Source organism: Hyla sarda, chromosome 10, assembly GCF_029499605.1.
Source record: "Hyla sarda isolate aHylSar1 chromosome 10, aHylSar1.hap1, whole genome shotgun sequence".
In the NCBI taxonomy this organism is placed as follows: domain Eukaryota; kingdom Metazoa; phylum Chordata; class Amphibia; order Anura; family Hylidae; genus Hyla; species Hyla sarda.
In genome coordinates, this window is record NC_079198.1 from 129,618,507 (window position 1) to 129,637,149 (window position 18,643).

Below are 18,643 nucleotides of genomic sequence, written 5' to 3' on the forward strand. Positions count from 1 at the left end.
CCGATCATTCATAACGCCGCACGGAGGTCCCCTCTCCTTCCTCCGTGCGGCTCCCGGCGTCTCCTGCTCTGCTCTGTGATCGAGCAGACCAGAGCAGAAGATCACCGAAAACATAGAACAGATCAGTATTAGCAATCATGGTATTGCTATGAATAGTCCCCTATGGGGACTATTCAAGTGTAAAAAAAAATGTAAAAAAAATGTAAAAGTAAAAAAAAAGTGAAAAATCTACTCCCCCAATAAAAAAGTAAAACGTCCGTTTTTTCCTATTTTACCCCCAAAAAGCGTAAAAAACATTTTTTATAGACATATTTGGTATCGCCGCATGCGTAAATGTCCGAACTATTAATATAAAATGTTAATGATCCCGTACGGTGAACGGCGTGAACGAAAAAAAAATTAAAAAGTCCAAAATTACTACTTTTTTAATACATTTTATTAAAAAAAAAATATAAAAACTGTATTAAAAGTTTTTTTTTATGCAAATGTGGTATCAAAAAAAAGTACAGATCATGGCGCAAAAAATGAGCCCCCCCATACCGCCACTTATACAGAAAAATAAAAAAGTTATAGGTCATCAAAATAAAGGGATTATAAACGTACTAATTTGGTTAAAAAGTTTGTGATTTTTTTAAGCGCAACAATAATATAAAAGTATATAATAATGGGTATCATTTTAATCGTATTGACCCTCAGAATAAAGAACACATGTCATTTTTGCCAGAAATTGTACGGCGTGAAAACAAAACCTTCCAAAATTAGCAAAATTGCGTTTTTAGTTTTAATTTCCCCACAAAAATAGTGTTTTTTGGTTGCGCCATACATTTTATGATATAATGAGTGATGTCATTACAAAGTACAACTGGTCACGCAAAAAACAAGCCCTCATACTAGTCTGTGGATGAAAATATAAAAGAGTTATGATTTTTAGAAGGCGAGGAGGAAAAAATGAAAACGTAAAAATTAAATTGTCTGAGTCCTTAAGGCCAAAATGGGCTGAGTCCTTAAGGGGTTAATGTATGCAGAATAACTTTCCAATTGCATTTTATTAAAAAATATGCTTCTTTCTATTTAATTTTCCGCTTTGAAAAATTGACCACTAGGGGTCTCCCTACCAGTCCTGGCCACAAGCCTTTTTTTTTTTTTTTATAGATTTCAGACTCATGCTGGAGTCTGAAATCTCAGACTGCAGCCAGGACACAGACAAGCTCAGCACTGCTCCCTGCCTGTCAATCAGACAGGCAGGAGCCAGCACTGTGCTCATAGCACAGCAGGGCATACTCCTGACTCTGCCCTACTGCAGGCCCTCATTCATTTTACTATCTGAACTCCGATCTTTCTTCTCTCTGCACATGCAGTTGTAAACAGAGAGGAGAAGATTCAGAGCTGCCGACTGCTGTGTTCACAGCCCCTATACTGGGCCACGCCCCCTTCCTCCCTCACACTAGGACGGCTGAATGAGCAGCCAAGAAGATAATAAATCTGGTAGAAAGAGGGGGTATTGAATGAAAAGAAACACAGGGATAGTGTCAGTGAGAGTCAGGGACAGATTGGGGGAGGGGGGGGAATTAGGGAGAGTTTAGATCATGATAGATACTCTTTAATTCAATCAAAATTCTCAAACTAGGAATGTAAGCATTTAAATGAGAAAAAATAAAAATTGAATAAAATAAAGTATTACCTGAGAGTTAGACCTCGACTCGTGTTTATAGAAAGCTTACAGGAAAAGTCCCATGTAGGACGATTTATCCCCAATCCAAAGGATAGGAGAGAAGTGTCTGATTGCGGGGGATCCGACCACTGGGACCCCCTCCATCTCCTGTACGGCGCTCCAGATCTCCTCACTCATGGAGCGAGGGCTCGGCGCGTGCCTTCCATTCATCTCTATGGGTGCTGTACTCGTGTATCTCTGGCTTTCTCACAGAGATGAATGGAGGGCGCATGCGCGAGGAGAGTCAAAATGCCGTACAGGGGATCACTGGGGTCCCAAATTGCGGTTTTCTTTTTAATTTCCCCACACAAATAGTATTTTTCTGGTTGCGCCATACATTTTATGGTAAAGTGAGTGATGACATTACAACTAGAGATGAGCGAACTTACAGTAATTTGATTTGTCACGAACTTCTCGGCTCGGCGGTTGATGACTTATCCTGCATAAATTAGTTCAGCTTTCAGGTGTCCGGTGGGCTGGAAAAGGTGGATACAGTCCTAGAAGACTCTCCTAGGACTGTATCCACCTTTTCCAATCCTAGGAAAGTCTCCAGCCCCCAGAGCACCTGAAAGCTGAACTCATTTATGCAGGGTAAAGTCAGCAAACGCCAAGCCGCAAAGTTCGTGATGAATCGAATCCCTGTAACTTCGCTCATCTCTAATTACAACAGACAACTGGTCGAGCCAAAAACAAAAATATACTAGTCTGTGGATGAAAATATAAGAGTTATGATTTTTTTTGAAGGCAAGGAGGAAAAAAACGAAAAACTAAAAAATAAAATTGTCTGAGTCCTTAAAGGGGTACTACCGTGCTGACAACTTATCCCCTTTCTAAAGCATAGGGGATAAGTTGCCTGATTGCGCGAGGTCCCGCTGCTGGGGACCCCCACGATCTCCCACGCAGCACCCCGCTCTCATCAGGCCCCAGAGCGAACATCTGCTCCGAGTCTGATGAGGGGACCGGTGATCGTGACGTCACAGCTCCGCCCCATGTGACGTCACGCTCCGCCCCTTCAATGCAAGTCTATGGCAGGGGCGAGACAGCTGTAGACTTACATTGCCATAGATTTTACATTGAGGGGGTGGAGCTTGATGTCACATGGGGGCGGAGCCGTGACATCACGATACTCCGGCCCCGTGATCGGCAGTCATCAGACCCAGAGCGATGTTCGCTCCGGGGCCTGATATGAGCGGGGTGCTGCGTGCGATATCACGGGGGTCCCCAGCGGCGAGACCCCGTACGATCAGGCAACTTATCCCCCATCCTTTAGATAGGGGATAAGTGGTCAGCACGGTAGTACCCCTTTAAGGCCCAAGTGGGCTGAGTCCTTAAAGGGGTACTCCGCTGCCCCGCTTCAGAAGCTCCGCTCCCCAGCGTCCGGAAGTTTATTGTTCCGAACGCTGCGTTCAGGCTTCCGTGTTTAGGGCCGCCCCCTCGTGACATCACGCGCGCCCCTTCAACGAAAGTCACGAGGGGCGGCCCTGAACACGGAAGCCCGCACGCACAATAAACTTCCGGATGCTGGGGAGTGGAGCTTTTGAAGCAGGGCAGCGGAGTACCCCTTTAAGGGGTTAATCATAGAACAGATTGTTCATTGTATAGTGGTGACTCTTGGTAACTGCAGCTCGACTTCCATTGAAGCTGCAGTTTCCCGGTGCCACCTTATTACTAACAACTATTAGGTCTGCTTCTCCTTGCTAGAGGCAAACTAAGGCAGTGTTTCCCAACCAGGGTGCCTCCAGGTGTTGCAAAACTACAACTCCCAGCATGCCTGGACAGCCTTCGGCTGTCCAGGCATGCTGGGAGTTGTAGTTTTGCAACATCTGGAAGCACCCTGGTTGGGGAACACTGCACTAAGGGTTAACTCGTTCCTCTCCAGTTTCTTCCATCAGATATCCGGGGAGCTCACGCCTCTCAAGCAGCAAAGCTGGACCCGAATACGAAGATGTTTGAGGTGAGTTATGTAGTCCGCTATTGTCTGTTTTGTACAGGGCCCCGGTCTATAAGCCGCAGGACTGAGTCGCCTCTTCTTCTTGTAGATCAGTAACCGCTGGAAGCTGGTGAGCATCGCACAGCAAGAGCGAGAGGCCAAAGCCAAGGAGGAGGCTCGACAGAAGAGGCAGGCCGACAAAGGTGCCGAGTGCCCGCTGATACCAGGAACATTAAAGGGGTGCTCCAGTGGAAAACTTTTTATTTATTTTATTTTATTTTATTTATTTTTAAATCAACTGGTGCCAGAAAGTTAAACAGATTTGTAAATTACTTTTATTAAAATTTCTTAATCCTTCCAGTACTTATCAGCTGCTGAATACTACAGAGGAAATTCTTTTTTCTTTTGGAATTTCTTTTCTGTCACGACCACAGTGCTCTCTGCTGACATCTCAGTCCATTTTAGGAACTGTCCAGAGTAGCATATGTTCACTATGGGGATTTTCTCCTGCTCCGGACAGTTCCGGACATGGACAGAGGTGTCAGCAGAGAACACTGGGGTCGTGACCGAAAGGAGATCCAAAAAGAAAATAATTTCCTCTGTAGTATACAGCCACTAATAAGTACTGATAGGATTAATATTTTTCTAATAGAAGTAATTTACAAATCTGTTTAACTTTCTGGCACCAGTTGATTAAAAAAAAAATAATAATTTTTTCCACCGGAGTACCCCTTTAATCACAGCATTCACAAAGTTTACTTTATCCTCTTCTGGTTTTTCTTTTTACAGCTGCTCGAGAAAAGGCCAAGACGGAGTTCAAAAATACTGCGAAGAATGTAAAATCTGTGCGGGAGCTAGTAACGGTGAGTGAGTGCAGCAGATCCTACTAGAATACAATAAAATAATAGAACTACTGTGTATAAATGCTGGATAGAAGATTAGTGACCACCTGAATACTGTATAGGACGGGCATAGGCAACCTGCGGCACTGCAGATGGGAGATGTAGTCCCCAACATCCGCAGTGCCGAAGGTTGCCTATGCCTGGTATAGGGTATACTCATGCCCTGATGGGTTAGTTTTTGTCTAGGAGGCAGAAGAGTGCAGCTCTGGAGTATAATACAGGATATAATTCAGGATCAGTACAGGATAAGTAATGTAATGTATGTACACAGTGACCTCACCAGCAGAATAGTGAGTACAGCTCTGGAGTATAATACAGGATATAACTCAGGATCAGTACAGGATAAGTAATGTATGTACACAGTGACCTCACCAGCAGAATAGTGAGTACAGCTCTGGAGTATAATACAGGATATAACTCAGGATCAGTACAGGATAAGTAATGTAATGTATGTACACAGTGATCTCACCAGCAGAATAGTGAGTGCAGCTCTGGAGTATAATACAGGATATAACTCAGGATCAGTACAGGATAAGTAATGTAATGTATGTACACAGTGACCCCACCAGCAGAATAGTGAGTACAGCTCTGGAGTATAATACAGGATATAACTCAGGATCAGTACAGGATAAGTAATGTAAGGTATGTACACAGTGACCCCACCAGCAGAATAGTGAGTACAGCTCTGGAGTATAATACAGGATATAACTCAGGATCAGTACAGGATAAGTAATGTAATGTATGTACACAGTGACCCCACCAGCAGAATAGTGAGTACAGCTCTGGAGTATAATACAGGATATAATTCAGGATCAGTACAGGATAAGTAATGTATGTACACAGTGACCTCACCAGCAGAATAGTGAGTGCAGCTCTGGGGTATAATACAGGGATATTAGTCAGGATCTGTGTTGCGCTGGTTTTGTTAGTTTTTTAAATATTTTCTAACAGGAAGAAGCGAATAAGAAGCGTGAGCGTGCAGCAAGTGAGGCAGAGACTGTGACGCCCAAAGCGGACAAGAAACGCGCCAAACACTCAGAAGAGGCTGCGGAGCCGGAGGTCCAGGCGGAGTTCACACCATTTGACTACGGCAAATCAAACTTTAAAGTATTTGCAGGTAGGTTGAGTACACGGTGACGTCTCTGAGGATTTTATAATAATAAGAGATCCTGATATCTGCTTCACACGTTCTATCCTCGTGCAGTAAGGGATTTGGCGCCACGTTCACCAACCTGCACTTATCATCTTCCCTTGTGTTCCCTATAGGCAGCAGCAATGTGAAGGGTCAGGCCGACTTCGACCCCAATAAACAAACGCCTCAAGGGAAGGTAAGATCTGCTGAATTCATGCGTTGTCACGTTCAAGGTGACCAGTGTCTGGTGTATTGTGTGGGGGGACCAGGAAAGATGGTGGAAAACTACAACTCCCAGCAACAGGCTGTCCAGTTAATTTGGAGTTGTAGTTTTGCAACAGCTGGAGGCACCCTGGTTGGGAAACACCTTTACTAGATATAACTGCATCACTTTTGCACAGTGTCTTAAAGTATTAACAATACGTCCAATAGTCTGATATGTATGAAAATTCTGGATGAACAGGAAGTTGGCGGATGTTCTGGTACTTTACATAGCTGGTGGCGGATCCATGTGTGTGATTGGAGTCCTAGTAAGTCTATGTTCACATGGCCGAAAAATGTGTGGAACGTCTGGCGGAAAATACAGGCAAACATTCCACACATTTACATGATGCGGCGGCACTAGGACAGCTGGGAAATACGTCGTCTCCATAGACGGCACAGGTTCAGTGTATCCGCTGATGCCGGAATCTCTATTTCCACGGCAGAAATTCAAATCAATCAATAGGACTCTGCCGCAGTGGAATTTTCCAGTTTCCGCTCAGAAATTCCACCATGTGAACATGGCCAAAAATGGAAATTAATAGATCACTACATAAAGGGGTACTCTGGTGGAAAACATTATTTTTTTTTTAAATCAACTGGTGCCAGAAAGTTAAACTGATTTGTAAATTACTTCTATTAAAAAATCTTCATCCTTCCAGTACTTATTAGCTGCTGAATACTACAGAAGAAATTCTTTTATTTATGAAATGTAGAGCTCTCTGCTGACATCACGAGCACAGTGCTCTCTGCTGACATCTCTGTCCATTTTAGGAACTATCCAGAGCAGCATATGTTTTCTATGGGGATTTTCTCCTACTCTGGACAGTTCTTAAAATGGACAGAGATGTCAGCAGAGAGCTCTGTGTTCCAAAAAGAAAAGCATTTCCTCTGTAGTATTCAGCAGCTAATAAGTACTGGAAGGATTAAGATTATTTTTTTTTTTAATAGAAGTAATTTACAAATCTTTATAACTTTCTGGCACCAGTTGATTTAAAAAAAAAAAAAAAAAAAAGTTTCCACTGGAGTACCCTTTTAAAGGGGCATTCCACCCATAGACAGAATGCCAGGTGCAGCACAGTCATCGTGGGGAGTCCCAGCAGCGGACCCCCGCTTTGGATAGGGGGATAAGATGTCTATAAGCGGAATACCCCTTTTAGGATACGTTCACATGTTGGCAGATTTGATGCACAGGATTTTCTGCTGCAGATTTCAATGTAATCTAAATGACTGATCGCAGCTTCTAATCGGCAGTTACAAATCCTGCGCATCAAACCTGCGGAGGATCCTGTACGTGTGAACGCGCCCTTAAAGAATCAACCTCCTCCTCGCTGGATTTTCTAGCAGATCAGTATTGCGTGAACCTGACAATAAAAATTCATGTTTTTCTCTGTTTTTTCTCAATCAGAAAAATCCCTCGGGGAAGAAGGGTCACCAGGCGATGGGGAACAAGAGCATGTCCTTCATCGGAGGGAAGTCAGACAGGTCTGTAATATGATGGTCTCCGGCTTCTGCCTGAACGCTCTCAGATCTAGGGGTCGGAGGTTGTCGGCGTCTCGCATGCATCTGGTGAGGACTTTTGGGAGGAGCATTGTAAGGAGGCGTGTCACCTGATCTCAGCCAATCAGTATTTGTGGGTGTGTCCTCAGCACTGTTGATTGGTAGCTGACAGGGCTCTTCACAATGCTCCTCCCTCTTGTCCTTTTCAGCGGGATGCCAGGGCCAATATACAGTGGTCCCTCAACATACAATGGTAATCCGTTCCAAATGGACCATCGTTTGTTGAAACCATCATATGTTGAGGGATCCGTCCAATGTAAAGTATAGGACAGTGGTCTACAACCTGCGGACCGCCAGATGTTGCAAAACTACAACACCCAGCATGCCCGGACAACCAACGGCTGTCCGGGCATGCTGGGAGTTGTAGTTTTGCAACATCTGGCGGTTGAAGACCACTGGTATTGGAGGTTATACTCGCCTGTCCCCGCCGCTCCGGACCGTCACCGCTGCCCTGGATGTCGCCTTCCATCACTGTCGCCGATGCTCCGGCAAGGCCTCTGCTTCCCCGGCATCCGCGCTCTCAATCGCCGCCATCACGTTGCTACGCACGCCGCTCCTATTGGATAACGAGACGGTATGACGACGATGGAGAGCGCCGACGATGCAGGAGATCCTGAGGACAGGTAAGTGATCGTCAGCGGACCACACGGAGCACTGTAAACGGCTATCCGGTGGCAGATGAAGCAGTCTGCGCTGCCGGATAGCCGTTTATGCGATGGCCCCGACATACAAAAGCATCGCATGTTGATACTGCCTTCCCTCTGAGAGGCCATTGTATGTTGAAATTACCGTATGTCGGGGCCATCGTAGGTCGGGGGGGTCACTGTGCAGCATCTGGAAAAGTGGATAGTAGAAGCTCTGGATTCATTAACCCTTTATGGGCATGTGTTTAATTCTATATCTAATGTGCCATATGTATTTTAAGTGATATAGTTTGTGTGTGTATGTATGTGTATATATACATATACACATATATATATATATATATATATATATATCTATATATATATATATATATATATATATATATATATCTATATATATATATATATATATATATATATATATATATATATATATATATATATATATATATATATCTCTATCTCTCTATCTCCCATTTAACTTTTCATCTCTACGTTCTTCTCTTAGGGGCTTCAGACACAGTTGGCCTAAGAGATAACAAGGTCTGTGAAGAATCCAATTGGAATACACGCGTTTTACCATCTGTCGTCTTTTATTATTAAAGCTTTTATTTACTGAAGGTTTTTTGGTTCTGTGTCATTGGTTTAAAGGTGTACTCCCATGCCAGTAGAAAAGAACAGTTGATCCAGCAATTCCTTAAAACCCCAATTCTTTATTCCAGACAGTTAAAAGTTGCAGGACGAATCGCCTCACACCACCTAGCCAGTGATATTCTCCAAATTGACGCATTTCGAGCACATGCGCGCTCTTCATCACCAATTATTTTTAGTACTCTCATGCCCCAGCCTTCTGAACATCTGATTCAGAATGCTTGGAGCAGTAGTCGTGACGTCGCTGCCACACCCCCTCCATAGATGTCAAGTCCCCTCCCATAGACATCAATGGAGGTGGTGTAGTGTGATGTCACGAGGGGATGTGGCCGTGAAACCGCTGTTGCTGCTCCAAGCCTTCTGAACCGGATGTTCAGAAGGCGGGGGCATGGGAGTACACCTCTTAAGATCTGTACATTCTCTAGCCGGCCCTGCTCGCCTGTATGAAAAGTTAGTATCCCGAAAGCGTATCTTACCTCAGAACAGCCATGTACCGAAATAATGGAGGTTATAACAAATTCCTTCTTTAGTGTTTTATATGGGAAACGTGCGCTGCTCTAATCTGTCCACCATACTTTACACTACAGCTCTGGTGATAATTGGCTAGTGTGTTATATTCTGCTTATTATTATTTTCATGCCCGTGATAGAACAGATCTTATTTACTCCCTCACACGTCATGGTGGTCATTGAATTTTGTGTTACTCAACTGGAAAAAAAAATATTTTGCCAAGTTCATTGGGGGAAACAGAAGACCACAGGTATATGCTTCAGCCACCTGGAGGCGAAACTCAGCAAGAAAGTGTTAGCTCCACCTAGTGCTGGGCGGTATACCGGTTCATACCGAATACGAAAATTTTTGTCCTGCACGATATGAATTTTTCTCATACCGCAATACCGGTTGGGCCCCTCCTCCTCGGGAATGAATGAATTATCAGCGCCGCGCTGTCCCCATCAGGTAACTAATCACGTCACCCACTAGCGCTGCCCTCCTCGTCCTCCTGTTTGTTGCAGCTGCCGGCGCTGGAACTCTGTACTGTACGCTGTATCCCTATTTCCGGGCTGCAAAAGATAAACAAAATAAACTTTAACTCCCCTTCCCCTGTTGGAGAGCCGTCAGCCTATCAGCGGCCGCAGCGATATTCCGCCTCGGCCGGTGATAGGCTGAGCCCACTGTCATGTAAGAAGCCGGCTTCTTACATGACAGCGGGCTCAACCTATCACCGTCCGAGGCGGAATATCGCTGCGAGGTTCCCCTTCCCAGGAAGCAGGTGAGGCTGGTACTGGACCAACGGGAGGGGAGTTATGCAAAATAATCTTGCATAGGGATACAGCGTACAGTATAGAGTTCCAGCGCCGGCAGCTGCAACAAACAGGACGACGAGGAGGGCAGTGCTCTGCGGGTGACATGTGATTAGTTCCCTGACAGCGCAGCACTGGGCTGATAAATTGGGGGGGGGGGGGGGGGGGAAGCAGAACAGCACTCGCGGTTCACATGATTTGGGGGGGGGAATACCGTTATATACCGTGGAACCACCATAAGTTACAAAAATACCGTGATACACATTTTTTGGTCATACCGCCCAGCTCTAGCTCCACCTGCACAAGCTTCACCCCACCTGCAGGCAGTGAGATACTCTGTTTGTGCACAAGCAGTAGAAGTAACAGGTTCTGCCGATGCCGAAGGTAAATAGGAACTTTAGTCTGGCCTGTCGAGGACATGAGAAGCTCATTCGAAAGGGTCAGGAGATATCCTAAGAAAAGAAGTGGGTGGAAGCTGGGTCCCCAAATGAACTTAGCGAGAAAAGGATTTTACTGGTAAGTAACCTAATCAGTTTTTTCACTTGTATCATTGGGGGACACAGAAGACTGGGTTTTCCGAAAGCAATTCCCAAGGGATGGGACAAGAACATAGCTGGAAAAAGGGCCCACGGGTGCCGGTAGGAAGACAAGCAGGAGCGGCCCATTCAACAGGGGGTAGAAGTCCAGGGGGGCCCCAGCGTTAACCTCATAGGGACGCAGGGCGTACCTGTACTCCCATTGCCCGCTCCCTTTCTATAACGCGAAGTCACGCCGTGACCCCGTGTCATAGCGGGTCAGGACTGTTTTCTAACAATGGCCGGGACCCACGGCTAATAGCGCGCGTCACCGAACGATGTGCTGCGCGCTATTAACCCTTTAGACAAATTTGATCGTTGCGTCTAAAGTTAAGGAAAATCACTCCCGGCAGCTCTGTCGGGCTGATTGGGACCACCACGGTGTCCTGTTCAGCTAGGACGCACGAGGAGGGTCCCTTACCTTCCTCCTACGTGTCCAATCGCCAAATGACTGCTCCGTGCCTGAGATCCAGGCAGGAGCAGTGATGCGGCAGAAGCGCTGCTCAATGCTATGCTGCGGCATAGCATTGATCAATATGAGAGATCAGTGTAATGCATGTTAGAGCCCCTAGAGAGGGCTATAACACTGCATAAAAAAAAGTTACATTAATAAAGATCATTTAACCTCGACCCTAATAAAAGTTTGACTCACCCCCCCCTTTTCCCATTAAAAAAACAAAACTGTAAATAAAAAACATATGTGGTATCGCCGCGTGAGTAACAATTTATATGGGGTCAGATGACTATTTCAAATGTATTTTTCGTGCATGAAGTTATGATTTTTTCCAGAAGTTAGACACAATTAAACCTATATAAGTAGGGAATTCAAGTAGAAAACAGACATGGCGCACATCTACAATCTTGTATAATGATCTGATTGCTTTTCAGCATAATTTCAAAAACTAACAGGTTGTTAGTATATACGTTTTGATCAAAAAGTACAAGCCCACTCGCCACGTCAAGGCCACCTATTTAGAGTGGGTCCCTAACGTCCCTAGCATAAAATGGCGTAGCACTGGGCGGCAACCACCACCGCCTCGACACCAGTGCCCACAGGGGGAACAACCCACCGGCAGAGCGGCCCCAATGCCACTCAAACCAGTCCATGGGTCGCACCTCCCCGCAGACACGGCGCCACAGCAGCAATGGACACCGCACAGCACCACACCAGTGTGAACAAGGTCCAATAGCTCACTTACCGTGCTCTCCCAGTCAGACTGGGAGGCTGCTAGGAAAGAAATGGCCCTTGTGTAGCTAACTACTACTTATATAGGGTTGGGCTGAGGGGGTGGGGAAGAGTGCAGCACATGTTCAAACAAAAAAAAAAAAAAAAAGGGGATAGAAAACACAATGTGAATTCGGGTAGAAAACAGACATGGTGCACATCTACAATCTTGTATAATGATCTGATTGCTTCTCAGCATAATATCAAGAACGAACAGGTTGTTAGTATATACGTAGTGAGCTGTAGCATCCTGTTCACACTGATGTGGTGCTGTGCGGCGTCTGTTGCTGCCGTGGCGCCATATCTGTGGGGAGGTGCGACCCATAGACAGGTTTGAGTGGCATTGGGGCTGCTCTGCCAGTGGGTCGTTCCCCCGTGGGCACTGGTGTCGCGGCGGTGGTGGTCGCCGCCCGGTGCTACGCCATTCTATGCTAGGGACGTTAGGGACCCACTCTCAATAGGTGGCCTTGACGTGGCGAGTGGGCTTGTACTTTTTGATCAAAATGTATAATAACAACCTGTTAGTTTTTGATATTATGAGAAGCAATCAGATCATTATACAAGATTGTAGATGTGCGACCATGTCTGTTTTCTACCCGAATTCACTAGATAAGTAGGGGATCATTTTAATCGTATGGACCTACAGAATAAAGATGAGGTGTAATTTTTACAGAAAAATGTACTGCATAGAAACGGAAGTCCCCCAATTGGTGCGTTTTGTTTCTTCAATTTTGTCACACATTGATTTTTTTTTTTTGCCATGTCGTTTTTTGGGTAAAATGACTGTCATTACCAAGTAGAATTGGTGACATCGATTGGCTTTTTCGGTGCAAAATTGAAAGGTTTATTAATTTTAAAAGGTAAGGAGGAAAACAACGAAAGTGGAAAAACGCTGAGTCCCTAAGGGGTTAAAGGGGTACTCTGCTGCTCAACGTTCAGAACAAAACAAAATGTTCCGAACGCATCGAGCCGGCGCTCTTGACGTCACTCCCTAACCTGTCAATGCAAGTCTATGGGAGGGGGTGTGGTGGCTGCCACACCTCCTCCCATAGACTTGCATTGAGGGGGTGGGGCTGTGATGTAAGTGTTCAGAACATTTTGCTCTGCACGTTGAGCAGCAGAGTGCCCCTTTAAAGGTAGCCTGCTGTTAATGGGTTAATATTAAGAAGGCTAAACCCTTAGTATATACACTGCAGGAAAAAAACACCCAGATGACAATACAGGCCTGGATCCAAGGAAGAAGGTGGACAGTCAAAAGAATATGGTCAGAGACAGGACCACTCACCATGAATAGAAGACTGATCAATGTTGTACTATAGCACAGCATTGCTCAGTGTTATCGGTGCTCTATTGCTACTGGCTGCTGAGGTTTTCGGCATTATTGGAGTGGTGATGGGATAGGCTCCAAATGTTCGTGTCTCATTACTAGTGAAATATAAGATACTTATCTTGTCCCAGTCTCCATCATTATAGAATAAGGCCTTTAAAGGGGTTCTCCACTGCCCTGCCTTCCGGAGCTCCGCTCGCAGCGTCCGGTCACGCCCCCTTCCCATAGACTTTCACTGAGGGGGCGGCCTCGAACACGGAAGCCTGCACACAGCATTCAGAGTAATAAACTCCCGGACGCTGCAAGCGGAGCTCCAGAAGGCAGGGCAGTGGAGAACCCCTTTAATGTTTCATATCCACAAACGGGTGAGTTATTGTTTAGGAAAGTAACATAAGGTTATTTTGTGTTTTATAGGATTCTATCTGGTGTAGAGATAAATGTGAACATATAGCACAGGCAGCACCACAGCTTTCTCCTCAGTCTCTATCTGCAGGAAGCTGAATAATGTCACCAGATGGCGCTGTGTGTTATACCAGCATGGCGCCATCTGAAGGCAAAAAAATAAGAAAATCATTGGAAATTATTACTGAAGAAAGGATACAGAAAATTGTGCAGACAAAAGTCAGGCCGCAGCAGGTGCATCTAATATGGCAGATGAATTGGTTTGCTCCTGATAATTTATACATCCGGCTGGACTGTCCAAGGTCGTATAAGGCTTCAAATGTAATTGAAATATCATGCTGACCAAGTGTATCCTGGGATATTCTTTGGGCTAGAAAACAAGGAGGTACGGGTTAGGAAACCTCATATTATTAGTCACAAATTTGGCCATAAATTCTGACACAAGAACCCCAGAGATATAAGGGATAGACCGCACATAAGATTTATAGTCATAAGTAGAGATGAGCGAACTTACAGTAAATTTGATTCTTCACAAACTTCTCGGCTCAGTGGTTGATGACTTTTCCTGCATAAATTAGTTCAGCTTTCCGGTGCTCCCGTGGGCTGGAAAAGGTGGATACAGTCCTAGGAGACTCTTCCGTAGGACTGTATCCACCTTTTCCAGCCACCGGAGCACCTGAAAGCTGAACTAATTTATGCAGGATAAGTCATCAACTGCCGAGCCGAGAAGTTCGTGAGGAATCGAATTTACTGTAAGTTCGCTCATCTCTAGTCATAAGACACATAATCCTACATCTTCCCCAGTCAGTACTACGCCAGCGCCGCTGCACACAGGATCTCCACCAGTAACTGCATACTAATAGAGAAGTCTGCATTGTACTCTTTGGACCTGAGGAAAGCACTTTGTGTGCCGAAACACGTTATCCACTTTTTTTGCCAAATAAATAAGTTTAACCTGTGCTGGCCTGAGTCTCTCCGTCCTTTCGCACACAAGAGCAGCGCCTCCCAAAAGACCGTTTTCTTTCTTTCTGTAGCTTCCAGCTACCCATCCACATCTTCCCCGGTGATAATGGCCGATCATGATGACTGCTGGACCCCCCCCCCCCTCCCAGTGATGAGATCTCTACCAGCCGGACCCTCTTTAGAGGTAGATGGGATGACCCCTTTCGTATAAATCACTGTGTTACTTACGGAAAATATATGCATGACGGCTGTGCTGAAACAGGACCACACAATGGCCAGCAGGATCCTCTAGATCAGGACCTGATGACCCCTGAACTCTTCACTATGCATTACCATAAACTTATAAATAAGAAAAGTTAGTCCCAAAGCTGAAAAAGAGCAAAAAATCTGAATAAATTCTGTACAGAGACTAAAACAACCTAATCATACAGGCTGGTTGCTATGAAACTGTTACCAAACAACCACAATCATTCTATGGGGTCGTCAGGCAATGTGTCCTTAGCAACCAGTCTGTCCTAATTTCTGTTAGCCAAAATAATCTGATTTCTGCAAAAAATAAATGTTGAGTTTACTGAGTGGTTTGTCCTTGGAGTAATATGAGATAAAGGCCGATCTATAATAACTTGTTGTCCCCCACAGTGAGGACATATAATCGGGGTCATGACATTTACTTACTGCCCATGGACGTCCCTATGAATCTGATTCTGAATAGGATATTTTCAGGATAGAAATTTCCAGTGTCATAGCAATGAGCAGTGTATGCAATCTAAGGATTGGATGAAAAAAAAAAAAAAAAGTAACTAAATGTGAATTAACCCCTTCCCTAATAAAAGTTTGAATCATCCCCCTTTTCCATTAAATAATAAAAAATATATGTAATAAAAAATATACAAACATATGTGATATTGCTGCGTGCATAAATGTCTGAACTATAAAAATATGGTACTTTAACCGTACGGTCAATGGCGTATACGTAAAAAAAATACCAAAGTCCAGAAGTGGGAAATTTGTCCTTACCTGAAATTTCCATTTCATGGAGTCTGTAGGCGGGACACATGGGGTGTTTAGGATCCTTCCTGCCCCGGAATAGAAGCCTTAATCTAGCAGTAAATGCAGAAACAAGTGTATTAATCACAAAAATTAACCCCAGCTGTTCCCTAGTGCATAAAGACCCCAAAAACCATCACACATGTGAATAGAATGCAGCAATAATAATATTTATTAGGGTGGGTGAATTTGTGCCACCTACGGACTACAGGAAATGGAAATTTCAAGTAAGAACAAATTTCCTACTTCCTGTTCGCCCTACGGCGGCACATATGGGATTTGCAAAGCAATGTAAATAAACAGTGGGCATTACTGTACAACAGCACCTTGAATAACCCTTGTGCCAAAGGCTGATCCCTCAGACACAGAGATGTCAAGATGGTAATGGTTAATGAATGTCGTCAGAGAAGCCCAGGTTGCCGCTTTGCAGATCTGATCCATTGGCACATGATACTTCTCTTCTCAAGATGCTGCCATCGAACGTGTAGAATGATCCCTCAAGATTAATGGAGAAGCATCTCCTTCCAGGCTATAACATTCCTTTATGGTATCCCTAATCCATCTCGCCAGTGATACCTTACTCGCTTTTCTTCCTTTTCTGGTACCTTCAAACAGGACAAAGAAACCTTCTGATTGTCTGAAAGAAGCTGTTCTCTCCAGGTAGGATAACACCATTCTTCTCACATCCAGAAGATGAAGATCTTTAGAAAGAGTATCCTTCAGGACAGGCAGGATAATTTCTTGATTTAAATTTTGGACCAATTTTGTGTTGGGCTTGAGGCCTTTATCAAAACCTTCTTGCAGAAAGAGTAATAAGGCTGAAGTGTCTTCTGGATTCTTGTGCATCCTTGCACACCAAACGCCAAACTCTGTCGTAGATCTTGAGAGTAGAAGGTTTTCTTGAGGCCAGCAAGGTATTAATGACTTCATGAGAGAACCCCTGATTGTTCAGATTGGCACATTCAGATTCCAAGGAGCCAAGCTCAGGCTGGCAGGATCCGGATATAGAAGGCCTGCTTGAAGAAGAAGATCCCAGTCCGGTGGTAACATCATGTGATCTCCTTTCGATACTTCCCACAGGAGCTGAAACCAGACCCGACGTGGCCAGAAGGGTAAGATGACAATTGCCCTGGCTTGTTCTTCCATCACTTTCATGAGAAGTCTGGGAATGAGCGGGAGACGATGAAAGGCATAGATGAACATCTTCTTCCACTGGATGGAAAGGCCGTCTATGGCTAGAGGATGACCCGTTTGAGAGAGAGAGAGAAAAATAGCGGGAACTTCTTTTTCTCCTTTGTCGCCATCACATCCACCGATGGTAGATCCCATTTGTCTGTGATCCACCTGAATATGCGGGGATTCAGTTCCCACTCTCCTGGCATAAACCTCTTCCTGCTGAGCCAGACTACAGTAATAGCACCGCCGATATTGATAGGAGATTCTTCTTGGCCCATTTCATTATGCTTGCACAACAAGTTCTGCTCCTGGTTCCTCCCTGCTTGTTCAGATAATATACTGCTGTCAGATTGTCTGAAAGACCCTGAACATGATGATTCTGGAAAAGAGACTTGAAGTGAATCAATGCTACACTGATTGCTTTCAGCTCCTTGTAGTTGGATGACATTCTCCCGACTTCTTTGGTCCAAGTCTTCTGTACTCATGAATTTTCGACATGGGCACCCCAGCCAGAGCCTGAGGCATCTGTGGTGATGACTACCAGCTGAGGAAAGAGAAGAGACTTCCCTTGTACGAACCTGGTTGGTTCAAGCCACCATTTCAAATCCCTCAAGTGTTGCCAGCATTCGGAGAGTTCAGATCCTCCTGATTCTTGTCCCACACTGATAGGATATGCATTTGAAGACATCTGATGTGGGCCTTCGTCCATGACACCGCATCCATTGATGAGGTCAGTAGACCCAAAATCTTCATGGCGAAACAGATTGAAGAGTCAGGAATTGATGAAGGGATTGCTGGATATTTAACGTTCGCTCTTCGGACAGGAACAGTCTCATAAGATGGGAGTCTATTATGAAGCCCAAGTAGAAGATCCTCCTGGTGGGTACCTGCAGGGACTTCTTGAGATTTAAGAGGAAACCGTGATTCAGGAGCACCACTATGGTGGCGTTTAGATGAGAAAGAAGTAGCTGTTTGGAGGAGGCTTTCACCAACCAGTCGTCCGGATACGGGGTTATGTGGATTCCGAACCATATGAGATGAGCCACTAGTACCTCCAACACTTTGGTGAAGACCCTCAGAGCAGATGTTATGCCGAAGAGGAGCAGGTAAATTGGAGATGGCGAATCCGCTGATGACTCCTCACTGCTACCCGAAGATACTTCCTGTGGGCTGGATGAACTGGAATATGCAGGTAAACGTCCTGCAGGTCAATGGATACCATGTAGTTATCTCTCTGGATGTCCAAAGTTGCAGATTTTATAGATTCCATCTTGAATCTCTTCTTCACAAAAAACTTGTTGAGATCGGACAAATCTATCACCAGCCTCCAGTTTCCTCCCAACTTTGGAACAGGAAAAAGGGGAGAATAAAAACCGTCTCCTCTTTCTGCTTTTGGAACCTCTTCCAAAGCTCTCTTGAATGAATTGATGGACCAATTCTGTGACTATTCTTGAGGTTTTGCTGATCAAGAACCTTTTTGGATGTTTTCTCTTTAATTCCAATGAATATCCTCTTTTTATGGTATGTGTCACCCAGGCATCGGAGGATGTTTTTGACCATCCGCAAAAGCTTGAAGCCTGGCTCCTACGGCCTGGTTCTGATGCCTGGCATCATTCATCTCTACCATTGGGGGTAAAGGGCTTTTTCTTTGTGGCAGACTCCTGCTTCTGAATGGGCTCCTATAGCGCCCCTGTAAAATTTTCCTTGTTTCCTTCTATGGTAAGGAAAATCCACACCCTTGTCCTCATGAAGATACTTGAGAATTTCCTTCAATTGTGGTCCGAACAAGGATGAAGGACTGAAGGGAAGGGAGGCAAAATGATTGTTGGATGGTAT

General features: G+C 44.8%; 1 protein-coding gene across 1 annotated transcript in view; it reads left to right on the top strand.

Moving 5' to 3' along the window:
- Nucleotides 1-8,761, top strand: part of EXOSC10 (exosome component 10) — a 42,278-nt gene extending 33,517 nt beyond the window's left edge. The window contains exons 19-25 of the mRNA XM_056543137.1: nt 3,591-3,665; nt 3,751-3,844; nt 4,431-4,504; nt 5,495-5,660; nt 5,810-5,871; nt 7,345-7,421; nt 8,649-8,761. Of these exons, the coding sequence (XP_056399112.1) occupies nt 3,591-3,665; nt 3,751-3,844; nt 4,431-4,504; nt 5,495-5,660; nt 5,810-5,871; nt 7,345-7,421; nt 8,649-8,679 (579 nt within the window). The 3' untranslated portion in view covers nt 8,680-8,761. The remainder of the gene's footprint in view (nt 1-3,590; nt 3,666-3,750; nt 3,845-4,430; nt 4,505-5,494; nt 5,661-5,809; nt 5,872-7,344; nt 7,422-8,648) is intronic.
- The last annotated feature ends 9,882 nt before the right edge of the window (nt 8,762-18,643 follow it).